Source organism: Rhinoderma darwinii, chromosome 11, assembly GCF_050947455.1.
Source record: "Rhinoderma darwinii isolate aRhiDar2 chromosome 11, aRhiDar2.hap1, whole genome shotgun sequence".
In the NCBI taxonomy this organism is placed as follows: domain Eukaryota; kingdom Metazoa; phylum Chordata; class Amphibia; order Anura; family Rhinodermatidae; genus Rhinoderma; species Rhinoderma darwinii.
In genome coordinates, this window is record NC_134697.1 from 45635516 (window position 1) to 45663467 (window position 27952).

The 27952-nt window shown below is 40.1% G+C and overlaps 1 protein-coding gene across 2 annotated transcripts in view; it reads right to left on the reverse strand.

The window, feature by feature from the left end:
• PRKG1 (protein kinase cGMP-dependent 1) overlaps window positions 1–27952 on the reverse strand; it is a 699395-nt gene that overhangs the window by 20773 nt on the left and 650670 nt on the right. The window contains exons 10-13 of one of the 2 annotated variants that reach the window (XM_075841192.1): window positions 15919–16015; window positions 4074–4213; window positions 3834–3923; window positions 566–601 (exon numbers count right to left, since the gene is read on the reverse strand). In XM_075841192.1, the coding sequence (XP_075697307.1) occupies window positions 566–601; window positions 3834–3923; window positions 4074–4213; window positions 15919–16015 (363 nt within the window). The remainder of the gene's footprint in view (window positions 1–565; window positions 602–3833; window positions 3924–4073; window positions 4214–15918; window positions 16016–27952) is intronic. The other variant, XM_075841194.1, reaches the window with a different exon arrangement.

The window sequence follows — 27952 nt, forward strand, 5'->3', positions numbered from 1 at the left end:
AGCATTGCAAGTATGAGTGCCCTGCCAAACAACTCCATATAGCTCAGCTTCCTGTACCTGTGTGGGCGTGACATGGGAGAAGATGTGATATGAGAGTTGCCTGCAGTCACACCTGAACATTCTTTTTTTCTGTGTAGAGGTCAATTTTAACTCAAAAGTATTATGTACAGTATTATTGGGGATATATGGTTGTATATTTTGTGCATTGTAACAATTTTTATAATAACACATACAGTGCTACAGACAAGTAGATGCAATGGTTCCAAAATGACAAGTGTTCACTTAAACTCATAGATGAATAGGCAAGATGACAGAAGGATAAATAAAGATATACATATATAAGATGGAACACACCCATTAACGGTTTGTGTGTTAACCAGTATGTACAGACAGCAATGGACAATGTCATTTTCTCATTTTGAAGAGAATTGTAATAATTACTTTAGGACATTTGATTTTAGTTATGGTCAGCTCAATGTAAAGTTACCATGAGCTAAAGATCAGTCTGCATACATGCTGGTCAAACGCCACAATAAGAACAGACATAGCAAAATAAAGTTCATACTTATACAAATTTTGAGTTACTCCTGGTGTTGTTTTGCTGTTCAAGTGTTGTCATACGATAGTAATTGAAGGGAAAAAGAGCAAAATGCAAAGAAAAGTATTGTAATTTCTTCAAGCACAAGAAGTAGATTGATTGTAATACATCGCCATCGGGCACAGACTCAAGGGTTCTCCACATTCCAAACTTCCGACATTTTTTGCCATCATCGGAACGATAGTCGTAAAGTATCAGAACAGTCTATGCACACAGAGATTTTTCCAACCCTTACAACACTGCAGTAGAATATCTACATTGCAAAGACTAATGCAAACTATAACCATCATATGCAGGGAAATAAAGTCCCCAAACTTCCCTTGCAACCCTGATTCTAGTGGCTGGCAGCTATCTCCTGCCCTCATCTGAAGAAGTGTTTGTGCCACATCATCAAATAGCTCCACTAGATCTACATCAGTATAGTGGATGACAATGCCGGTCTCCACAAGAGCCGGGAGATCCAATGGAGTCAACTGAATTCTGTGGCTCTTGTTCCCTAGCAACAACCTGAACATATTCTGGCCAATCAAAATAGAAAGCTCCATGCAGTGATGTACTAGATAACCATTGATTGGAAATACTTATTTTGTCACCTAAATAGTCACCAAGATTAAACAAATAATTGAACAAATTATCTGTTCCTTACATAATTCTTCCTTTGGTGATCTATACACTAGATGGCTCAATTTGATTACAAAAGTATCAATCACTAAGTACTTTTATTGGTGAATTATCAAAGGGGGCACAAATGTGTGTTCCTAGTTGACTGCAACAAACCAGCACAGCCAATAGTAAAAAATAAATAACATAACCTCTTATAATTTGCATGTTCTTTGTTATTAACAGGAACGGAAGGTTGAGACATACAATGCTAGGAATTCTATGAAGTGTGTTCGGATGAGTGGCATATATGTAACAGAGCCCTCCACCTATCACATGCCATTTATGATACTGTATCTTTTTATGTGTCAGAGGGGCCATTGGGCCCCCCTCAGCCACCTGGGCTTGGGTGCAACTGCTACCTCTGCACCCCCTATAGCAACACCCCTGTGTGTGGAAACTAGTGGGGTCTGAGCTGAGATCCCATACTGATCGCAGATTATTACAATGTGTTCGGATTTTGTTTTTAAAGGGGTTGTCCAGGATTCTAAAAGAAAAACCATGGGTGCTTCTTCCAAAAACTGCCACACCTGTCCATGGGTTGTGTCTGGCATTGCAGCTAGTGAATGGAGCTGAGCTGCACTATCAGACAAACCTGTGTACATGTGTAGTACTGTTTTTTTTTAAGAAAGCAGCCATGTTTTTCCAAGCCTGGACAACCCCTTAAACTCCCCAGGAACTGGAATAGGCTTCATAAACTTGGGGGGATGCAGAAAAAGTGTGTATAACACATAAAGAAGTGTATAGTGTCTTTTTCTTAACAGCTTTCTTTTACATTTAAAAAGTGGCTCCAAAATACGTTTCCATAAATCGTAAACTAAGAAAAGAGGATGATAAAATATTTTTACAAAGCTCTGACACATGAAAACATCCCCATGGAGGAGGTCATTTCAACTTCCCACTAAATATCCCAGCATGTCCGTCAGTGGGGGGTGTTATCAGTCATTGGTTTCTCCCAGTCTCCATCTCCCAGGTATCTGCTCAAACGCAGCATTTCCTGTTGTAAATATCCACTCAGATAATAGGATTTTGCTGCCTGTCCCTGTAGAACATGAACTAAAGGTGCCAACAGCAAAATAAAGGCATCCGTTTAAAAAAAAAAAATAGCGGCTAATCCCCTTTATTGTGGACAAAAGAAGCTCAAAATTGGAGCATTATTTTAGTTCTCGGCTCATTTGTTTATGATAGATGTTTCTCATTAATAGTGAATCCAGACCCACTCTCTTCTGTCCTTATAATTGCTAATAAAAATTTGTAATTTAAAAAACATAAAAATTAAGAGATAGTCATATATTGAGGGAAAGTCAGCCTGTTAAATGGCCATGGCTATCCCTAGTTAAATCTAAAAATGTTTACGGGAAACAACAAAAGGAAAATGGGGGTTACAATCAGATGTAATCAGAGGATAGGTACAGTATCTTCGTCAAATTCATAGGTTTTAGAGGGGCATCTTTGGTTCAACATTGATGCTCAAACAATGTTTCAAGTTCACAAGGCTTATGATATCAACGCGGAAACAGTGGCTTATGTTCCAAGTCATTTGCCAACAATACAGACAAGTTCTTGTTAACAATATCTCCTAGACCTTGGTGCAAAAATCTCCCAGAGGTAGACATGGTAATGGACTTTGAAGGCATCAAATGTGGTCCTTAACAGCCACGCAGTACATCGGTAGTGTAAAGGATCTGCCAGGCACAGCTTCGGGGTTAACGCCCATAGATAATCAGTCTGCACCTGCTTCTATGTCTGTGAGACTGACTCCATCTTCCACCACTCAGGGTGGCAGGCTTAGGAGTGGGAGAACCTATCACAGCCTGGCCACAAGGAGCTAGCTCCCGCCCTCTGTCTATTTATACCTGCCTTTCCTGTTCCTCCTTTGCTTGTGATTCTTCTCGTTTGGTTTCCTGGCCCTGCTGCAGCTTATTGTACCATTGTCCTTGCTTCATATTGACCCCGGCTTGCTGACTACTCTTCTGCTCTGCGTTTGGCACCTCGTACTCTCCTGGTTTGACTCGGCTTGTTCACTTCTCTTGTTGCTCACAGTTTTGCCGTGGGCAACTGCCCCTTTCTCCCCCTAGCTCTGTGTACCCTTGTCTGTTTGTCTGTCGTGCACTTATTGAGCGTAGGGACCGTCGCCCAGTTGTACCCCGTCGCCTAGGGCGGGTCATTGCAAGTAGGCAGGGACTGAGTGGTGGGTAGATTAGGGCTCACTTGTCTGTCTCCCCACCCCCGTCATTACAGGTAGCACATAAATATGCATATTTCCAACACCAGTGCATTTTCATTTGTAAAGCAAATGTAGAACAATGCAAACCAATTTGAAATCTGGAGTATCTCCAATAGTCAGAGATGCCAATACAAATCACATTTTTCTACTTCACTCCTATAACCACAAATTACAAAACTTAAAATATAGGGATAAAATAAAATACTGTAAGACTAAATATGAGCTTGAAGGGTGCATCATGGGCCAAAAAAACGCAAGAAGCCAGAATCGTTGTTTGCAGTTCTATATAAAACTCAGCATATAGAATATTCCCAATAACTTGGGTACAGTTTGGCACGGACTACATACCTGTCCCTGAGAATAGTCCAAAGCTCTCCACCTAAACAGGCTTCCATCAACATATACAAATACTTGCTGTCCTTGAATGTTCTGTATAACCTGTAATAGGGAACTACGTGTTATCCATGTATTCAGTCTATTTCGGTCTAGCATGATCAAAACCAATGGCAGTTTGCCCCAACATTCTGCTGGTCCCTAGACACCAATATTGCAGCCATGCTGTAGCCTTATTTTGGACACACGTCTTACCTTACAATGAAGTCAGAGTGAGCACTTTGCATTATCTGTTTTTCTGATCGAATGTGCTCCTGTTGCCTTGTGTCCACTATGTGTCGCTTTTTTAGAATCTTCATTGCAAATGTTTTGGATTCTTCACTTTTCAGCTGTACCTATAAGGGAGAACATAACATTTAGATATTGATAAATTCTCAGCTCATACATATCATACACAGGGAACCGGAGAATTGAATAATTTGTGTTCCAAAATTCATTAACATTTAACTATTAGTATGGAGAACATAAATGGATCAGGTCTGAATCATGTAGGGTGTTTACTTTTTTTTATATGCTAACGCATATGTTCAACTTTCATATGCTAACACTGCCATTTCAATGTTTCAGTGGGACCCAGCATAATCTTCTCTTACACAGTATAATCTTATACAGGGTTCATTTACTACCAGCGACCTGGCCAGACTAATCTTTCCCATGACCGTGAGGTGCAAGAATCTGTTCAGAGCAGTACATTGAAGAACAGCCTGTTAGGTGCCCTTCTGAAGTCCTGTAGAACATACTTGAGTGATGTAAAGCAAGCCTGTGAATTCATGTAATAAAACATTGCTGGGTACTTGGCTACATTTTCTTTGAAATGTCAAAATGCTTTACTGGTAACTGATGACTAGGATGAACACAGATAGAATAGGGCAATCGTGCAAGAACAGTATAAGGGCTCCTTAGTATCCAATGGTTCAGCATAGAGCACCCTCTTCAATTTCTGGAACACGCCACCAGTAATAGTAGGCTTGAAAATCATTAGCTCAGGCCCTTACCTACTGGGCCCGTGCATAACTGCACAGGTTGCACCTATGGGATATCCACCCCTGAATGATAGGTAAGTGGTTCACTTGAATAAATGCTACGTAAGTAGTACACATGTGAAAATACTACCTAAAGAGCACACGTGAGTAAATTCTACATCTATGGTACACATGAGTAAATGCTATATAAATAACATAAATAGTACATATGAGTAAATGCTATATAAGTAGTACACATGAGTAAATTCTATGTACATATTATACATAAGTACATGCTACATAAATAGTACACATGAGTAAATGCTACTTAAGAGTGTATTCAATTGGTATAATGACAAATTGTATAACTTAACGCTAGTCAAGAAAAATTAAAGGGGTATTCCCAACTTAGACATTTATGGCATATCCATGGGATATACCATAAATGTCTGATAGATGCGAGTCCCAGCTCTGGAGCCTGCTCCTATATCGAGAAGAAGGGTACATCCGACCCCCATTTTGCTCAATCAAGCAGCTGCAAGCTGCCAAATCCAGGCAGGGACTAGGGGAGAGGGGGCCACTCTGCATGGCTCTCTACATTCTTAGTTACATAGTTCCATTATTGAGAAGGTTGAATAAAGACAAAAGATCCATCAATTCCAACCTATAATCCTATTGTGTTAATCCAGGCTAAAAATTCCTCCCTGACTCCAAATATGGAAATCAAAATAAATCCCTGGAGCAACGTCCCATCTCTAGAATCTAGTACTCATAACCTGTAATATTATATTTTTCAATAAGGGCATCCAGGTCCTTCTTGAACTTGTTCAAAGAATTAACCATCACAGCATCCTGTGGCTGAGAGTTCCATAGTCTCACTGCTCTCACAGTAAAGAATCCCCGGCTGTGACGATGCTAAAACCTTTTCTCCTCTAGACGTAGGGGATGCCTCCTTGTCCTTGTTACAGGTCTAAGTGTAAAAAGATCATTTGTGTACTGTTCAGATATATATTTCTACATTGCAATTAGATCGCCCTAAAGCCGTCTTTTTTCGAAACAGAATAGCCCCAAGTTTGATAACCTTTCTTTGTACTGCAATCCGCCCATTCCCTTAATTACCTTGTCTACTATTTAATTCTGTTGTGTAAAAGTTACGGAAAAAGCCTGAGCGCTTGCTCAGCTGTTTCCGTAACTTCCATTTAACAGAATTGAGAGAGGAGAGCATATGCACGGCCCCCTCTCCACTAGTCTCAGCATGGAATCGGCAGCTGGTGGCCGCTGCACCAGGTGCATCGGAGGTTGGGTGACTCCAGTTCTCGATATTGGAGCTGGGACCCGCATCTATCAGACATTTATAGCATATCCTTTTGGGAATAGCAATCTAAGTTGGGAATACCCCTTTAAGGGTGGACACATCTGTATGTTGCCACTATATAAACAATGGGAAAAACTCTCAATAGACCAGCATACAGCAAATGGTAACAACTCTGCAGCACATGATCATTTTATTCGTTTTGATTATAAATTTATTATTACTATTTTCATGGTAGGTTTCCATGTCACTGTAAGCTCTGTCTTATGACTTTGGCTCAAATGTCCTCTGGCATTCATTATAGGCGGTTGCAAGGCTTAGTCACACCGCAACTGAATTAGGGATAACCTTTGAAATTAAACCCATGCAACCTCTTAAATCACCTTCATACATCTATGTTTTTCTACTGTGAGATTTCTACTGGTGCTTATTTTTAATTGGTCCTAATGAAAAATGTCGGAGTTGATAGACTATAGGTCCATAATGGGGCCAAACCTATTGATGGAACCAGTTTTACTATTTTTAGACCACGCCTCCCAACTGTCCTGGATCCAGCGGGGCAGTCCCCATTTCCAGGCGATGTCCCGTTGTCCTGGGAGGCCTGCAGCATGTCCTGGTTTCAACTGTATCTGCGACCTCAGGTCGCAAATACAGTTGTATACAATGCAGGAGCCTGGGAGCATTATACTGTGTGAGGAGGCACTATGGGGGCATAATACTGTGTGAAGTGGCACTATGGGGGCATTATACTGTGCAGGAAGGCCCTATGGGGGGCATTATCCTGTGTAAAGAGGCACTTTGGGGTTATTATATTGAGCGGGCAGGCACTATGAGGGGCATTGTACTGTGTATTTGGAGCACGGTAGAGGCATGATACTGTGGGGGGGCACTATGAGGGCATGATGTTGTGTGGGGGCACTAGGGGGGCATGATACTGTTTAGGGGTACTATGGGGCTATGATACTGTGTGGGGGTACAATGGGGGCATGATACTGTGTGGGGGCACTATAGTGGAATCATTAATGTGAGGGGGCACTAAGGAGGTAGCATCACTGTGCAGGGACACTATTACTTTGTGCCTTAACCCCTTGCGTACCTTCGACGTAATAGTACGTCGCTGGCCGCTTATTCCAGCGTACCTTCGACGTACTATTACGGCGCAGGAATAAACTGTCACTATGTAAAATCACATAGTGACAGAACAGCGGCGGCAGCTGTCATTGACAGCTAACCGTCTCTGCTACCGGCCTGGGGACCAATTAGCAGTCCCCAATGCCGGTGATTGCTGTGATTGGTCAGTCTCTGAAGACTGACCAATCACAGCCATCTGTGACGTCGTCTGCAGGAGAAAGCTCCTGTCACTTTCTCTGATCTCCTCACTTCTGTGAGATACGTGAGGAGATCAGAGAAAGCGGTGTAAAAAAAAAAAACACTATTTTTATTAACCCCTTCCTGAAAATGGGCGTATAGTAACGCCCTGAGGATGAAGCGGGCACAGCCGACATCCCACTGCAACTACAGCGATCACTGTCCTCTCCGATCGCTGTAGTTTAACCCCTTAAATGCCGCTGTCAATAGCGACAGCGGCATTTAAGTGATTGATACAGAGGGAGGGGGCTCCCTCTGCACCCCATTGCCCCCCCCCCCCCCCGTGAAAAATTGCGAGGTTCTGAAGGTTGCAACGTAATAGGCTCAACTGTCAGTTGTAAAGTGACAGTTACAATACACTGCACTACATCAGTACATACAGAAGTAGTGCAGTGTATTGTGCAGGGGATCAAAAGATCAGATCTTCCAGTCCCCTAGTATGTGTAAAATAAAAAGTGAAAAAAAGTAAAAAAAAAGTTTTAGATAAATAAATAAATACAAGTTTTACGTAATAAAAACAATAATCGCCTTGTTTCCCTGATCAAGCCCTTTATAATTAGAAAAAAAATGAAAAAAAGACAAAAACTAGACATAATAGGTATCGCCGCGTTCGTATCGGCCTGACCTAAAAAAATATCATATTATTTATCCCGCACGGTGAACACCGTAAAAAAAATACCATAAAAAACAATGGCAGAATTTCCTTTTTTGGTCACGTTGTTTCCAAAAAAATGGAATAAAAAGTGATCAAAAAGTCGCGCGTAGCCAAACATGGTACCAATAAAAACGACAGTGTGTCACGCAAAATGTATGTACTCCGCACAGATTACATATGCCCCCACATTATAAACTGAAACACCAGTAAAACACTAAACAAAACTACTACCAAGCAAAATCTGCGCTCCAAAAGCCAAATGGCGCTCCTTCTGGGCCTGGCAGTGTGCCCAAACAGCGGTTTATGACCACATATGGGGTATTACCGTACTCTGGAGAACCGCTTAACAATTTATGGGGCGTATGTCTCCAATGGTACAAGCTGGGCCCAACGCATTGGGCACTGAAATAGCATATATGTGGAAAATGTCAATTTTCAATCTGCAACATCCACTGTGCACTAATTTCTGCAAAACCTTTGGGGGTCAAAATGCTCACTACACTTCTAGATGAATTCCTTGAGGGGTGTAGTTTCCTAAATGGGGTCACTTCTCGGGAGTTTTCACTGTACTGGTACCTCAGCGCAATGCAACATGGCGTCAAAAACAAATTTTGTAAAATCTCCACTCCAAAAACGAAATTGCACTTTTTCCGTTTAGCCCCTTGCCGTGTGTCCAAATAGCCGTTTACAACCACATATGGGGTATTTCCGTAATCAGGAGAAATTGTGTAACACATTTTGGGGTGTCTTTTCTCCTGTATTCCTTGTGGAAATGAAAAATTCTGAGCTAAAGCTACAGGTTATTGGAAAAAAAAAATGTTTTCATTTTCACGGACCAATTCTAATAAAATCTATAAAACACCTGAGGGCTCAAAATGCTCAATACACCTCTAATTTAATTCTTTCAGGGGTATAGTCTCCAAATTGGGATCACATCTGGGGAATTTCTACTGTACTGGTACTTCAGGGACTCTGCAAATGCGACATGGCCCCCAGAAACCAATTCAGCAAAATCTGAGCTGCAAAATCTAAATGGTGCTCCGTCCCTTCTGAGCCCTGCCGTGGGTCCAAACAGCAGTTTATTACCACATAATGGGGTATTTCCGTAATCAGGAGAAATTGCTTTACAAATTTTGAGGTGCTTTTTCTCCTTTATTCCTTATAAAAATTAGAAAATTCTGTGTTTTTTCGAAAAAAAAGTCTCTTTTCATCTTCACAGACTAATTCCAATAAATTCAGCAAAAAAACCTGTGGGGTCAAAATGATAACTATACCACTAGAAAAATTCCTTGAGGGGTATAGTTTCCAAAATGGGGTCACTTTTGGGGGGATTCCACTGTTTAGGTCCCTCCAGGGCGTTGCAAACGTGACACGGCACCGAAAACCATTCCAGTAAAATCAGAGCTCCAAAATCCAAATGGGGGTCCTTCCCTTCTGAGCCCTGCTGTGGGTCCAAACAGCAGTTTATTACCACATATGGGGTATTTCCGTAATCGCGAGAAATTGCTTTACAAATGTTGGGGTGCTTTCTCTCCTTTATTTCTTGCAAAAATTAGAAATTTTTACGTTTTTCCAGAAAAAAAGTAGATTTTCATTTTCACAGACTAACTCCAGAAAATATAGCAAAATACCTGTGGGGTCAAAATGCTAACTATACCCCTAGATAAATTCCCTGAGGGGTGTAGTTTAAAAAATGGGGGTCACTTTTGGGGGTTTCCACTGTTTTGGCACCACAAGACCTCTTCAAACCTGACATGGTGCCTAAAATATATTCTGAAAAAAGGAGGCCCCAAAATCCAAGAGGTGCTCCTTTGCTTCTGAGGCCTGTGTTTCAGTCCATTAGCACACTAGGGCCACGTGTGGGATATTTCTAAAAACTGCAGAATCTGGGCAATAAATATTGAGTTGCGTTTCTCAGGTAAAACCTTCTGTGGTACAGAAGAAAATGTATTACATATGAATTTTGTAAAAAAAAATGAAATTTGAAAATTTCAGCTCTACTTTCCTTCAATTCCTGTAAAACGCCTAAAGGGTTGAAACACTTTCTGAATGCTGTTTTGGATACTTTGAGGGGTGCAGTTTTCAAAATGGGGTGTTTTATGGGGGTTTCTAATATATAGGGCACTCAAAACCACTTCAGAACTGAACTCGTCCCTGAAAAAATCGCTTTTTGAAATTTTCTTAAAAATATGAGAAATTGCTGCTAAAGTTCTAAGCCTTGTGAGGTCATAGAAAAATAAAAGGATGTTCAAAAAACGATGCAAACATAAAGTAGACATATGGGGGATGTTAATTGGTAATTATTTTGTGTGGTATTACCATCTGTTTTACAAGCAGATGCATTTAAAATTGGAAAAATCATAATTTCTTCATATTTTTGCTAAATGTTGGTGTTTTTCACAAATAAGCAATGAATTTATCGACCAAATTTTTGCACTAAACTAAAGTACAATATGTCACGAGAAAACAATCTCAGAATCAATTGGATAGGTAAAAGCATTCCGGAGTTATTACCACATAAAGTGATACATGTCAGATTTGAAAAAATGGGTCTGGTCCTCAAGGCCAAAATGAGCTGGGTACTCAAGGGGTTAAAAAAAGGTCACTATGAAAGTGTGTGGGGCACATAAGAGCACTCTTACTGTTTGTTATCAAAAGGAGGGCACTATTACTGTGTGGGGGAGCAGGGTGTGTAAGGACAGGGATTGCCACATGAGTTGTCCCTCTTTACGATCGTTGAAGGTTGGGAGGTATGATAATGACCCCTTTGCTGCCTACTTATGAAAATATACAATATATTAAACACCCTAAATAGGATTAGTTGCAACTTAATATATTGTCACCTAAACTTCTATTCTACTTAATTCTCTTCTTTTCTGCTCTGATTTACATTTGGATGGTATTATATTTGTTTACAAAAAGGGGAATCACCCGAGTTAAGACTTTCAGAGTGAAATATTGAGCAAGTGTTATATGATGCCGAGGATTTCCCTTGGGTCATGCCTTTAAAAACAGAATGCCCACACATCTTAGATCTCTTCTTTCAAGTCTTTAGTGAGATGCAGCCTGGAACAAGATATTTATGTTATTTATAGCGACAACCCCAACTGATCCTGCAAGGTTGCTAAATGAAGTCTATTATTATCATTTAATAGGATCTGTCACCTTCACAAAGCGTAGCCCACCATTTTGTGAGATAAGTTTATACCCAGCTTATGAAATCATGGGTGGTATGTTACATATGAAATAAGAGGTAATCATGAATGGAAAAGGTTGACATTGATAGTTATCAAATATTAAACAATTGCAGAAAAGGTAAGGAAACGCTTCTGAATATTAAATTTACATTTTGCATACATAAATTAGATCTCTAAGACCATAAGCGTTATCCATGGACGGGATGTAAATATGCAAATATTGCTAACCTGCATTGCTGGTCCCCAAGACTAGCACTCGGGGACCAAATTGTAACATTGATTACATAAAGGGATCGGACGCTTTACTTAACGCTGCAACCAACATACCTCTCTGCCTCGCACCGTTACTGAGCTCTCCATAACGGTGCACGGGCTCGGCTGGTGACTTTCTAAAGGGCTAGGCACACACCAGGTGATTGGCCATAAGCTGAGCACCTATAATTATTTAAGCCTGCTCAGAGCTTGTATTCGTTGTCTGAGCAACAAGGTTCTTTGAATCCGGTGTTGTAGTGCTTTTTTTATGTGCTATTTGGATTGACTCAGACTGTTTATTGATTTCTAGCTGCCCTGACCTATAACTGTTTTCCAAGCATGAACATGGCCAGCCTTGACCTTGGACTTGTATGACTGCTCCTCTGCCTGTCGATACTGGCACTATTCTTCTGGAAGCATTTTGCTGTTGCTATTGGTGACTCCGCCTAGGACAATACCTGAGGAATATTTTCGGGAAAGTCTAAGGGGTGTTTTAGGGTATGTTCACAAAGGTCGGATACGCTGCGTAAAAGTACGCAGCGCATCCGACCTAGAACCCGCAGGTAATTATGCCGGATAGACTGCACCAAATTGTGGTGCATATTTTCGGACAAAATCACTGCTGTGGAAAGAAGAGCAGGGTAAAAAAAAAACAATACTTACCTTCACTTACCTTCATAGTACCGCGTTCCTGTGATGACGCTGCAGCCCATGTGACCACTACAGCCTGTGATTGGCTGCAGCAGTCACATGGCATGAAACGTTATCCCAGGAGGCCGGGCTGCATGGATAACAGCTGGGGGAACAAGGAGCCATCACTATAACAATGCCAGGGGGGTAAGTATAGACCTTTTTAATCAATTTAAACAAGGAAAAGAGTTTTTTATGTTTACATTTGCAATTATTGCGGTGGAATCTCATCTGTTTCACCAAAAGATCACAACACTTGCTATTTGTTGTGGCTTTTACCTCCCCATTGAACTCAATGGTGAAAAACTGCAACAAAATTGCAATGATTCCGCATCATAAATTGACATGCTGCGGATACAAAAACTGCACTGCAGGTCAATTTATGCATTTTTTCCTCAGCAGTATGTGGATTAGATTTCATAAAATCTCATCCTCTTTGTGGCTACTCTAATATGCTGCAGATTTTCTCCAATTAAATCTGTTGCGGGAAAAGCTCAGTGTGAACATATCCTTAAAGTGAAGTACCAACAAATTCCCCCTCCCATGTATTAGTGCTTCCCCTCTCGGTCTGCTGTCTGTGACACACTTTGTTAAAAGTAGAAGCACATCTTGTGTTCAGTCTTATGCCCCTAAAACTATATCCCTTCTTATAATACTATTATGTAGCAGTGTGTATAATATGGCCATTTACAATTTGTATTAACCCCTTCGGGACAAAGCCATTTTTTGATTTTTCGTTTTTCACTCCTCGCAATCCAAGAGCCATAATTTTTGTTATTTTTCCGTCAATAGAGTGGTGTGAAGGCTTATGTTTTGTGGGAGGAGTTGCAGTTTCTTTTGGTACCATTTATAGTTCCATATAATGTACTGGGAAATTGAAAAAAAATTATTTGCATCCTGAAGTTGGAAAAAACTGTGATTCCTTAATTGTTTTTTGGGTTGAATTTTTACGGTTTTCACCGTGCGGTAAAAACAACAACTTATATTTATTCTGTGGCTCAATATGATTACGGTGATACCAAATTGATATAGATTTTTTTATATGTTACTACTTTTATTGCTAATAAACGTTTTGTTAAAAAAAATGTTTTGTGTCGCCACATTCTGAGAGCCATAACTTTTTTATTTTTTCACTGATTGAGCCGTGTTTTTGCAGGACGAGCAGTAGTTTTTATCGGTACAATTTTTTGGTTCCTAGAACTTTTTGATCACTTTTTATTACATTTTTCTTTAGAGCGACAAAAAAACTGTGATTTTGTTGTTTTAAATATTTATTTTTTACGGTGTTTACCGTGTGCATTAAATAATGCTATATTGTAATAGTTCAGACTTTTACGGACGCAGCGCTACCAATTTTGTCAACTTTTTTTATTTTTTACATTACTTTAGGGGGAAAATGGCAAAAGGTTTTTTTTTTTTGAAGTTTTAATATCATTTTTATTTTTTCACTACTAAAAACTTATTTTTTTTTACACACTTTTTTAGCCCCCAGCAAGCAGGGCTTAACAGAGGCAGAGTGAAGGCAGCCCTGGAGGCCTTCAATAGGCCCCTGGGCTGCCATAACAACCATCGTCACCCCACCGTCATGCAGGGGGGGTGATGAGCTGTCGGAGGGGGTTACCGCCTCTTTTCAACGCCTCAGATGCTGCGGTCGTGATTGACCGCAGCAATTGAGGGGTTAAACAGCCAGGAACAGCGCGATCGCTGCTCCCGGCTGTTAGTCCCGGGTGTCCGCTGTAAAATGCAGCCGACACCCGCAGCATATGGAGCGCGCTCCAAACATCACCCCCCCCCCACACCCGGACATAATGGCATGTCTGGGTGCACGAAGGGATTAATCCCATAGTCAATTCAACTTCATTAAAAAACATACACATCTTCAACTTCCAGTACATTCCTATTATAAGGTATTCCGTATCTTATAAGCTCCAGAACTGAAAGTGTTAACAAAAAGTTTTGAAAATCAACACTTATGTGTCATAGAAAGTTAGATATACTTTTCATAGCCCGGTCAACATGTTGTTAGCTGCCGTACACCCTTTATATAACGCTTCTAGTGTTCAATGAAGGGCTTCCCTTCCCTATTGCCCTTATGTTGTTGAGTATTGGTTACAATGGGGTGTCTCCTTCTACATGGGTGTCATATTTAGTGACAGTGTCTCCTCTTCCCTTGGTGACAGTTGCTGTGTTTACACCACGCTGGATTGCACAGCAGAGTTCCTAGCATTCCCAAGCTGTACAACATACCAGAAACTACTCCGGTACAAATCCTGAGCACTGCTATAAATCATGGCTCATTTACCCATCAATTGCCATTGCCTGATCAACTTCAAGTGCAAAGTAAATGTATCGTTCTATGTTCTTACACAAATCCCAACATTCCATTCATATAATTCCTATGTAGCGTTCAATTGGAGATAATAAACAAAGCAGTATAAAAGTTACTTGCACAATTACAGCATTTGTAAATATATAGAAATCCTGTATAACACAAAAGCTATATAAAAACAGTGCAATCAGAACTAACATGTCATCCTGCTGTAACGCACCCTGCTCATGGGGTCACCCTATCTAATAGAGTTAGCACTGTACGTGTGCATGGTCGCCATTGATATATGACAAATGCTATGACAATACAGCAACTAGGAATATACACATACATTTTCTATTACTATTTTGGTATATATATATATATATCTCAATCAGCATTTGCTGTATAGTTTATTCATTGTATAACGAATAGTTATGTAGCTTTTTATAGTATTTTTTTCTCAACATCTCCTTGATCCCTGCTTGAAGCCAGTGAATGAAACCTGTCATGATCGTGTCCATATAACACAGGATCATGCCTCTTTAAGTGTAAATTATTAAAACTGGCAATTCATACACCAGTCTTAGTATAAAGTTGGAGTAAAATGCGCCTAATTTATTTAGAGCACGCGTCTTCATAAATTAAGCACATATCGCCAGGGAGTCAACGCTAAACCAGCTACCAGCTGGAGTAGATTTGCACCATAATTTACGCCAATTTCTGCCAGAAATTATGATAAATTTGTCCGGCTGTGAGTGGCCCCATCCCATTTCAGTAAGCTGTACTCACTTTTTTTTAAAAGGGCTGTGAGTGACAAAAAAATGACACAAAAGTCAAAATTTTTGCCACAAATTGTGTCTTTGTGCAAGAAAACAAGCGTAGAAAAATGATGAATTCCCCCCAAATCCTAGAAAACTGCATAACTTTTCATTATAAAAATTAATAAAATGTACATTTTATAAAAAAAAACAGAAAACCTCTTCAATGACACGATTTGCAAAGGTCAAAATTTTTATGTACTGAAAAATGATACAGTAGATATATCATATAGGGAATCATATGTGAATAAAGATATTTCATGCTATCTTTTCACTGTTACCCAAATTCCATCATAAAACATTAAAACACCCCACTTGAGCAGACTCCAATGGCAGCCATTTTGTGTGAAGATTATTTAGAAAAAACAACACACTGGTAATGCATATAATTGAAGGCAGCCATTTTATGACCGCAGAGATATTGAGCATCCACCTATGTGAACATTACATACATTTAATGATAGTCTTGACTTACCAGCTCGACTCTTCCAAATCCTCCAACACCGAGAGTATCAATGATGTTAAAGTCCGTTAACTTGAGATTACCGTAGAAAGCTGCCTCAGCTTCGTATCTATATTTTTTGATGAAAAAAAATAAAAGTCTTTTAGAAGCGTGAACATATGAAGAGTCTCTGGCGGAACCCGAAGGATTGACCATAATTTCCACATAAGAATGTTATTGAATAGTAGAATTTCATTCACAGATTCACGTCATGTAAGGTGGTATTTAGTGTTACATGGTGGCAAATCTCCAAGACAATAATTATTTATACTTCCGCTAGAGGGTTCAGGCTTGGGTAGAAAAGTGAGTTTGGCGTTTCATGAGAAGATGGGCGACGTGAACCATACAAATATCTGGTATTCCGCACATATCTTGGCAATCTTTGAAACACTTCTTCTGGAAATATATCCAGTACAACAGCGCTTGTCATCCCGTCCTCACTAGCTGTATTTGCTTCTTTATGCTGCTAATAATCTGTGTTGGAGACTTTGTAGCACATGTGCTCCTAGGTAGTAAGCACTTGTGTGTCTGCCCAGAGTCACTGGTTCAGCCCTAGTCAATATAAAACTCCGAAAATATCCCAATGAGCAAAGTGATATATTTAGTACAGCAGGGATGGTCTCGCTCCACCCACCCATTAGAGGCATTGACCCTGGCCATGGTGGTATATATTTCCTTTGAAAGATCTCCATGTATGTTCCTCAGCCAGCATATGCTTGTTAGAAGTACCATACTGAACATATGTAGGGAACATCACAGGCGCTGGTATTTCTCAGAATAAATACCATGAATACACACAGACACTTCCTCTAAAGTTTAAATATAATGTAATTATGGAATTACATTGACAAGAATTACAGAGAGGAATGTAAAAATATGTATAGAACATATGGAGAGACAGTAAAAAAGACAGGAAGGTATACAGATGTAGTAATCTTTAACTTGACTCGTAACAAATTAAAGGGGTTGTCCACCAGATAGGTCATCAGTATATCATCAGTGCAGGTTGCACCGTTAAGCCGCTCTGGCTGCCACCGGGCACCGGACGTACATGCCGGAAGCAGTTGGCTCCGGCCACGGAATACCGGACAAGCTGTAGTACTGTAGTTCTGCTCCTGTTCAAGGGAATAGGCAGAGCTGCAGTTCTGCAGCATAGCTGCTATGCAATGTCCGGAGCCAACTGCTTCTGGCTCCATACATGGCATAATGTGCAATAACATCCGGTGCCCGCAGGCAACCGGAGCCGATGAACGGTGCAAGGTCTGGGTGTTGGACCAGCACCGATGATATACTGATGACCTCTTCGGTGGATAGGTCATCAGTTGTCCGATAGTGGACAACCCCTTTAAATACATTGTGGCAATATATTTTAACTTGACTTTTTCAATGGCTTTTGTTGTGGGATATTACACTGCAGAAAGTTATTAAAGTCAATTTCAACTTTGCTACATCTGTACATGGTTACTAATAGATGTTGGATTTTTTAACAGGCATAAAAACTTCTAAGAAAAAGTATCAGTGTTGCCTAAAGCAAAAAAAAAGGGCTATGTCATCTTACGGTTTCTTACGGGCCATCCGAAACTACCACTGATCTTTAGAATGAGGGAGCCCCAACGATAGTTAAAGGGGTTGTCTCAAGAAGACAACCATTGTCCATATGACCTATTAGTCAACTGCAGTATTTTTTCCGCCCAAAAAAACGGAAACCTTACAGAACGGAGACAAACGGAAACCATTTGCAACGGAGGCATTACAGTTGAAATCAAGGGTAATGCAAACGAAAGCTATGGTTTCCGTTTGCCTTTCCGTTGATGGGTTCCTCCGACGGAAAGTTCTGATGGAACCCATCAACAGAACCCTAAGGGTATGTGCACACTAGAACTGGCTTTTACGTCTGAAAAGATAGACTGTTTTCAGGAGAAAACAGCTGTGTCGTTTCAGACGTAAAAGCTCCTCCTCGCATTATGCGAGGCGTATTTGACGGCCGATCATTTGAGCTGCTCTTCATTGACTTCAATGAAGAACGGCTCAAATTACGTTTCAAAGAAGTGTCTTGCACTTCTTTGACGAGGCAGTCATTTTACGCGTCGTAGTTTGACAGCTGTCAAACGACGACGCGTAAATGACAGGTCGTCTGCACAGTACGTCGGCAAACCCATTCAAATGAATGGGCAGATGTTTGCCGACGTATTGTAGCCCTATTTTCAGGCGTAAATCGAGGCATAGTACGTCTCGTTTACGCCTGAAAATAGGTCGTGTGAACCCAGCCTAACTGTGATTTGAACACAGGCTTACAAAAGTTTTCCATCTTCTGACAACTTTCTTATAATATCATGGAAAGAGTGCCATGTTATTTTTACTATTAGCAAAAAAAATTTGTTCTGGCTGTTTCAGCTGAGACAAAATCTATTGTATGTGATTTCTGCACCAGATACAACGGATACTTTAACGTAATCTAACCCAGAGGCATAACTTGAAGCTCCTGGGCCCTGATGAAAAATCGGTATTAGTGCCCCCTGCCATGTGCCATGTATAATAGATGTGCCTTCTTATATGACAAACCCCATGCATCTACTACCTCTGCACGAAATCCCCGGACAAAGGCATTCTGCCGAAACGCGCGTCAGGCTGCTGTCTCCAAGGTGTAGGCGCTCCAACATGGGTAGGTAATTTTGCTCACATTACCACTTAGACATGCCAGACTTCTTGGTGTTACATTACATCCATTTTTTGGTACTCAGTATTACTAGAAATCTTTCTCTTATTTGAAATATATGTGACAACAAATGATATACTATTTTTGGACTAGTTCAAATACACACATGGGGATTTTTTACCCATAATTACATTGTATATATTTTGATTCTGTTTTTTTGTGGTTCATGTATCATATTCTATGCTATACCCATGTGCTCCCCGCTTTGTAAAGACACCTTATATTGCACTGTATGCTTCATCTTTTAACCTGTCTTGTCAAAATATATGTTTATAATAAAAGATATTTTGTATTTTTCTAAAAACTTTGTGTTAATTGACTTTATTTGTAGGCTATATAATATAATAGGTCTATACACCAAGCTTCTACTTGGTAATATGTTTAATCTTTCATCACTGATGTGTGTAAGATTTTTCTCCTGGATTTGATGCGTGAAAAGAACGGACATGTCCTATTTTCTCACGAACCCTTCACACAGTCCGTTGCAACAACGGCTGTGTGAACGGCCACATTGAATTACATAGGTCCGTGGGACGGCTGCTGTTTCAACAGCCGTCCCCCGGACGTTTAACACGTTCGTGTGAATCAGGCCTAACACACATAAAAAGTGTGTGTGGTTCTAAGGGTGTGACTTCGCACGGAGTGTGATTTGCTCAGGTCTGGGAGCCTCTGACAGACAATGACTCACTCGCAGTCTCGCAAGGTGTGCGTGTCTCTGGTTCTCTGCTGATCTGCCCGCTGCCATGTCCTACTGGTGCCAATTTCACTCTGGACCTAGATTTGAGACCGCTGACGTTGTTAGAGCTGGCAGACTGGCGAAGTACTATGATTTATTATGCAAAATTACCGCCACTTGTAAAAAAATATTACCAGTGGTTTACGCTGGTGGCAACCCTGGGCATAACACAGTGCACCAGTTTTGCCTAGGTTTATGTCCCCCCCCCCCCCCCCAATAACCCTCTTTAAGAGTAGCTCAATTTTGAATTGCCCTATTTAACAACAGAATACATTGAATTGTTTCATGCTCTTTATTGCATTGGTATATTATTATTAAAAATAAATTCTCAGTATTGCGAACATTAAACTTTTCATATACCAAGATTTTGTCTTGTAAAGCAATTTTGGGTTCTTGTTTCCATGGAAACCTCAATGTACATGTCAGCATAAAGACAGTATTTTAATGAAACAAATCTTCTCTGTATAGAATTCCCCAGATTATGAGAGACTTGGTGACAATCTAAGTGCGATTGCTTGAGCTGCAGAAAATGACTGGCTATATGAATGAGAATTCATTTACATGGTAAATTTGAGTAATAATTTACAGAGAACTGTTATTAATTGATTTAAAATGAGAGCATTATTATGTGCATTTCTAATACTGTAACCTGTGAAGTGCCTCCACCGCGCTCCTAGTGACCCCCAACCAAATCCAACCATTGATCAGCTGGATGATCCATTTATACAATTGCCCCATAATACTGCACCATGAGAAGGGGTAGACTGTGCAGCATTATACAGATACCTGGTGTCCAGTGGTTTACCGGTGATTCCTGCCATGCACTGATCAGAGTTATCAGAAGAGGAGGGGGACGTCTGTGGGCAGGGGGATTTGACTAATTTAACTGAAATGATCATAGTCCATCTTAAAGAAGAACTACCAGAACTACTTCATAGAGAGGCCTTTTACTGCAAAATAATCCAGAATCCTATCACCCTAACCCATCTCCCCATTACAAACTGTGGTGGTTCACTACTGAACACCAAGCACTAGCCAGTTAGGCCTCATGCACACAGCCGTAGCCGTGGGCACGGCCCGTGATTATGGGCACGGATGGCCGCGGAGTGTCATCCGCGGTCAGTCTGCAATCACTGTTTCAATGGTGCCGGACCGCAATTGCGGACCCTAAAATGACTTGTCCTGAGTTTTTGTGGTCCACAATTGCGGCCTTCACATGGTCTGAGTAAACCACGGTCGTGTGTATATGCAATTCATCCGCACTTTTGCAGACGAATTGCAGTCACAAAAACACGTTCGTGTGCATGGGGCCTTAGGGTGTAGATATTCTGCGGATGGTTATTTGAGTCCAGCATTGTCCCTATAGCAAGCAGGAAAAAGCCAGAAGCAAAGGCAGGAAGTGTTGTCATTAAAAACTGTATGTTCTCAGCATGTGTCGTATACAAGAAGTAATCAGATTCTGAGCTCAAACTGCCGGAAAAAGTGAATGGAGAGAGAGAGATAAGGAGAGAATTAATGAATGACGGAAGAAAGGAATGATGGAAAGATAGATAGATAGATAGATAGATAGATAGATAGATAGATAGATAGATAGATAGATAGATAGATAGATAGATAGATAGATAGATAGATAGATAGATAGATAGATAGATAGCTTTGTAACTATTTATACAGAGAATAATTTTGACTTCATAATAACAGGCAAGTTTAATCTCACTGGCTGTAATGTTTTTTCTATCGATTAATATGTTCTGTTCACAAAAAAAGTTACAATATCTAAATCGTGTTATTCTTGTAAAGTTGCAGAATATGCAGATTATACTCTTGCAGACTGTTCATCAGCTTCTTTTAATCTTTGTGAATAATCCTGGGAGCATCACAAATCATGTCGGGATTTGCATTTAAAATATCTTGTTGACATGAATCCCTAGTAATATGGATGATCTTCAACAGAAGCATGCAAGTACCAATATCTACCACTAGATGTCATGCAATCCCAAGACAAAGGATTTTTTGTAGAAGCACATAAGAGGTGAGATCGCTATGTAGTCACCTGTCTTCAAGGCTATGCTCAGTTATGTGGAAGATCAAAACTGATGTCCCAACATGACATTTCCCAGTAAGGTTCTTGTTAACTTTAATTTTCAACTAGATTAGAACTGTGTAGTGGAGCCATATGGCTTACATTATTAACAAAAATGTATTCATGCTGCATACATGACCAATCGTCTGGATTATGAATGGAGTCTAATGTGTTTTGAGCAATTATACAGGAAAATATCATTATAAAGTATTGTATTATATATGTCTATGAATATATGTGCGTGTATAGGAAGGGGGGGGGCGTATATTTGAAGGTGGTCTACCAAGAAGAAAATAACATGTTTTACTGTACACTAAAAATGGGAAAACATATTTAAAAGAAAATCTTATTCCTATGGTAAGATATGATCAAGTAGGTATTGCCTACATACCAACATTGGTATCCTAAATCGCCCAAATTTGACTGGGAACGTCCACGAAACTGCCCAGAACTGTCCCTTTAAATGTAAATTAGCATAACCACAACTATACTGCCTCGAATTCAAGTATTAGCAATGCCAGGGTTTCCGGTAGAAGCAAAATGTATGATATTTTATCAAATTAATTTATCAAATTTCATACACACGCTGCAGAAAAATTCTGCAAAGAATACGTGCATAAATTGACCTCCGCTGTGGATTATAAATCTGCAGCATTTCAATTTATATTGTGGAAAAGCTGCACATTTGTTGCAGAATTTCCCCATCCGGTTCAATGGGGAAGTCAAATTCTGCAAGAAATGCCAATAATTGCACAATTTGTTTCAATTATGCTGCAAATTCCGCAGGTTTCACAAATATAAACTTTACTCGCCTTTTCGGGTGCTCCCATTGCAACACATCCCTGCTCTTCCAGCTGCTCGGTGTACAGCCAGCCTTCTGTGATGACGCTTCATTACATGTAACCTCTGTAGCCAATCACAGGCAGTGGGCGTCCAATGTGATGAGACGTCAGCAGACAGGAGAGCAGGGACGCATTGCTATGGCAGTGCCAGGAGAGGTGAGTATAGACTTTATTTTTTTTTTTTGGCTGTCCGTTTTCCACAGCGCACATTCCTGGAGAATATATGCACCAAATGAAAGAACCATTTGGTTCGAATATTTGGACGGATTTCCCTGCGAGTTCTCGGTTGGAAACATTGCAGGCTTTTCTGTAGCATTTCCGAACCCATAGGGACATACTCATATGCTACTACTCACTCCATGCTGTTTGATCTGTAGTTTTGGGGGTTGCTTAGAGGACACAATTGACACCTAATAATTTACTTGAGTCTATTGAGGGAACCGTGAAAACGGTCAAAAATAGGACATGTCTTATTTTTTCACGGGCCGTTCACACGACCTGTTAGAAAACAGGCGTGTGAATAGCCCAATAGAATTACATTGATTCTAATGCAACCATGTGACGGACGTTTAAAAAGCTGCCGTCACACGGCCGATGATCCCATTCGTGTGAATAAGCCCTAACAATATTTTGTGATATTCCATGTTACTTGAAATACTGTTTTGCTCCAGTTGGGTTAATACTGATACTCAAATTAAAGCATCTTTTACAGATCACTTTCCAATTATGATTTTCTGTAAGTGCTGATGAGCCTGGCGGGGTGTAGGCATTTACACAGCACAATTACAACTAAGTGGTTTCAGCACTTAGGATGAAAACGAAGAGAGAGCAGAATAAGTGATATACGGTAGTGAGATAACATAATAGAAAGTGGCCACAAAGTTAATTCAAAGACGCTGCAATTTTCTGCAACAATGGAAAATATATATTTTTTTAATTTAAAGAACAATTGTTAGAGTGACTTTAATAGAGATCTAATCGCCTGAGTTAGCACTGTTGCTGCGTAGCACTGAGGTCTTAGATTCAACTACTACCAAGGGCAACATCTGCATGGAGGTTGTATGTTCTCTCTGTGTTTTTGGGCTTTTTCTCCAGGAACTCCAGTCTCCTTCTACACTCCAAAAACATACTGGTAGGTTAATGGCGTTCTTATGAAATTGCCCTACTGTGTATCTTAGATAGGGAAATTCGATTGTGAGCCCCATTGGGGGCATGGAAAAATGTGAATGGCGACAAAGTCTATACAGTGCTGCGGAATATGTTAGCGCTATATTAGCCACGCGTGGTGCATATAACAGAGGAAGGGTTTTAATTTCACATAGAAGGACTGTTACTACATGGGGCTGGTATATTTTCAATCTAATGAGGTGTACAAGACAAACAGCCGTTCAGTATGTGCATGGCCCGCCATAGAATGGGCAACTCTACAGATTACGAGACAGCAGTCTATTTATACCAAAAGGAGAATGAACGCGTTAATGGAGATCTACCTAGAAATATATAAAAATCATTTTAGTGTATATACGTTTTAAAAAAATAATTATTTTAATATATTCTATGCTCACATATGACCGCTTGATCTTACATACCATAAAGGCAGCTCATACAGATCCTATGGGGCCCTTGGAAAGCGGACCAAGCCATATTGGCTCCAATCCCTTTGTCATGTACCAGCACTATTTCAAGGAACTGCATTATTAGCAAAGTAGGTGGGATATTGGTCCAAGTGTCCTGGTCCGGGGTGGGAAAACCTGACACTATAATGGGGGGTTTACTTTAATATGAAGTCTTCTCTATCTATGTACGTCAATGTCTGTATCCTGTCTGGCTTAAATTGTGCCAAATAAATGTATATACTGTATGTGTGAGAATTGACTTGAATGGGGATTTGAACCCATACAAGGTCCTCATGAAAACACTGCACTGCTCTGCACAGCGAATTACACTGTCATTTCTTATATTTTAGATTAGAGGCAAAAGTAAAACTGGTCATAAATGGACTCAACGCTATTGGAACCTTCCTTTTGACAATTGCACAAGAAGGCAACTGACCAGTCAGCTATATTTTTGGAGTATGGGAGGAAACTGGACTAACTGGAGGAATCCCATACAATAATAGGGAAAACACAAAACTCCAAGATGAGATTATCCTGGATGGACTATGGGACTTCGTTTTGCAGAAGGCCTAACCACGAGTAATCTACATGTTTCTCTCCCAACCCTCAAATTAGGCCCTTCAGCAGATGCAGGAAAGAACTTTTTGGCATTTGTAGGTTCCATTTCTTTGATATGCCATTTTTGCGTCTGACATCCCTGTAGATATATTTTATCAACTGATGGAGGCTAAAGGAGTTGACCAATCTTCTATACATTGTTTTCTAACTAAAAACTCACATTAAGTGCCACTTTCTTCTCCACCTTATTTAGTGCATATGGCCATTTTCATGATCTGACATTTTTACTTAGCCAGAAAGGTCATATACAAACAACAACAAATGACCAGGGAAAAATGCCAATTGCCAGACTCCCTTTCCTCGTGATAAGCAAGCCACCTGATTCTAGAACATTTACCGTATGTCACGCTATCAACCAAAGGTCACACAAACCTGACTTATTGGATATCTGTAATCACACGTGGGTAAGTTGTAGCTCCTGGGCCCCAATGCTTAATCTAAAACAGCTTCTATCTACCATTCATAATACTGTAATCTTCTTAAGGGACCTCAGGAACCAGGGTTCAGGTGCGGCTTTTACCGCTGCACCCCTTATAGCTACGGCCCTGTATAGACCCCTATAAGACCAGAATAATTTTTCAAACCACAGACCAATGATTGGTGGTTTGAAATATCCTTCCACGTATCTGATGTACATATTCCATCAGAAAGATCACTGAAGAGGAGTCATTCCCCCACTTGATGGGCAAAGAGCAGCTTCACCATAGCCTAGAAACATCTCTCGTGAGACCTCTGTGCTAGACAGGCAAACATATTCTAAATGTTGCTGCATTTGGCATTTACATTTGCAGGTACCGATGTGTATAACAATGTTTTTTTTATCTATGCAACAAGAAAATATAGCTGTACTGTTGATCATCTTGTGCATTTGCAATGGCCAATTATTATTTTGTTAGAATTGTTTTTAAACTACCGAATTCTAACGATATGTCCAAGTGTAAATGAACCTTTAGTCTACCTTCCTAGTAGACATTTCTGTAGACCCTGCTGATCGAGATGAAACACATCTACACTAATGTCAAATAACTGATTGCTATGTTGTCACGGTTGGATAAGCTTCAAATGATTCTCTTACAACGCTCTGAAGCCTGTAAAGACTGTAACTTGTTGAGAACAGTGAACAACCAATACCCTGGAGAATATATTCCAGAATATCCCATTACATAAAACATAAGCTACAGAATATCTCCAGCTCCTAGTTTTGTGGATCCTCAATGTAGAAAGATAAGTGTCACCTACAGCAGTAGGCCTTAAATATTCATATGTTTTTCAAGAATGACAGGTGGGTGACGACTGCGATACATTTTGTTTTAGCAATATCTCCACATTTACCCTAAGGTCTCTTTCACACGGCAGTTTTCTGGTCAGTATTTTGCATCAGCATTTGTAAGCCATAACCAGGAGTGGGTCCAAAACACTGAAAGGTGCAAATCTTTCCATTATACTTTATCTTTGTGTGGGTTCCGCTCCGGATTTAGGTCTACAAATACTGATGCAAAATACTGACCAAAATACCGCTGTGTGAAAGTGGCCTTAAATTACTCCCTGATCGGGTTCTTCAACCAGGAGAAGCCGCTATAAATATGTATACTTGAAGTAAGAGCCATAAGCGTTGCCCTTTAAAGAGGATCTGTCACCAGTTTATTAATTCCCTATCTCCTAACTAATCTAATAGGCCCTTTTTTTGCTGATAACTTCAGTGTGAGTTGTTGTAAAAAAAAAAAAAAAATGTTTATTATTTGCAAAGTTCTGAGCATTTTTCTAGATATGCTAATGTGGCTCTAATAGTAAAATAGGAGGTGACTCTTTCTTTTCACTGTGGGCGTGTAATGTTTTCTGTATGACGCTGTCCAATCAGCATACAGCTTCTCCCCCTTCCCTTCCCTGCCCAGCAACGCAGTGTGAGAATATAGTATACAACTTCCATTCCCGACTGTGTTTTTAACTGCCAATATCTCCGGTTGTGTCATAGATCCTGGTGTTATATCAAAGATTAGAATCTCCTCTTTCATATGCCACTAGAACCACTGTTCTAGGTGGTCCACAGTCAGAGATATGACTGTTTGAAGCGATCCCCCTTCCCTCCAGCCTCAGTCACTCACACTGTGTGAAGCAGCTTCATGCTAATAGGACAGCATCAGAGGCTGTGAGGAGGCTCCACCCCAGGAGAGTCGCTGGTGTTACCTCCCAGTTGTCTAATAAAGGCTCATTTACATTTTAAGAAAAATGCTCATAACTTTTAAAATAATAAATGTTTTGGGACACAATTTTCACTATAATTATTAGTGTGACCGCGCCTATTAGATTAGTGACATGCTACTTCTTTTTACGGAGCGTCTTTTTACACTCCGTTTTTTGACAGCAACGCATAAAATAAAGGCTCGTGGGAACAGAACATCGTAAAACCCATTGCAGGCAATGGGCAGATGTTTGTAGGCGTAATGGAGCCGTTTTGCAGGCGTAATTCGAGGTGTAAATGCCCGAAATACGCCTGAAAACACTGCGTGTGAACATACCCTTTAAGTATAATTTCGGTTTTAAAGACTCAAGCATGCCTTTTTTCATTCAGATACAATGGAAGAAAGAGATTTTCTAGTTATAAAGGAATCATTTGTTAAGTTTTATGGTTTCAGCAAATAATTGTTATTCTTTGTATAAAGGAAAATATAAAATGTTTCAATATTTTTTCTGTATTAATTCATCCCTGTTTTCAAGATTACTGCTTTCAGTCATTCAATAGGAACCTTTATTGTTTCCTTTTAGTGGATAGAAATCTGTCCTGGTCATGTGATGATCACACAGGTGCAGGGCTGGTTACAAGACAAAGCTCAGATAACTGTACTGTAACGAGCCATACACCTCTGCGTACATCACATGACCAGGACAGATTTCTATCCACTGAAAGTAAACAATGAAGGTTACCATTGAAATATGTCAAGCAGAGGTCTTGAAAACCATGAACAATTGATGCAGAAAGTATATTGGAAAGTTGTATAACTTTCCATCATACAATGAATGAGATTTATTTTCCCAACCATAATGCTGCGTATTTTCTGTCTGGAATTGTGGACGGAAAATACGCAGTAAAGTACAGTAGTAGCAAAGTAGATGGGATTTAAGAAATCTCAACCACACACTGCATAAAATTTCAGACCAGAAATTTACCTGCGGTGCGTAATTTTCATACTGCAAAATGTCAATTCCTGCTGCGGAAAGTGGACTGATTTGCTGCATTTTTCAGAGGAGATGTCACCATCTCCCAGCATTGAGAGAAAAGCAGCAAATTCTGCAACATTTTCTGCAGTACAAAACGCAGGAAATAGTGCGGTTTTTCTGCAGTGTAAATCCTGCTAGTTTCTGCGGAATTGCTGCATAAATTTTCTGCAGCAATTCCGT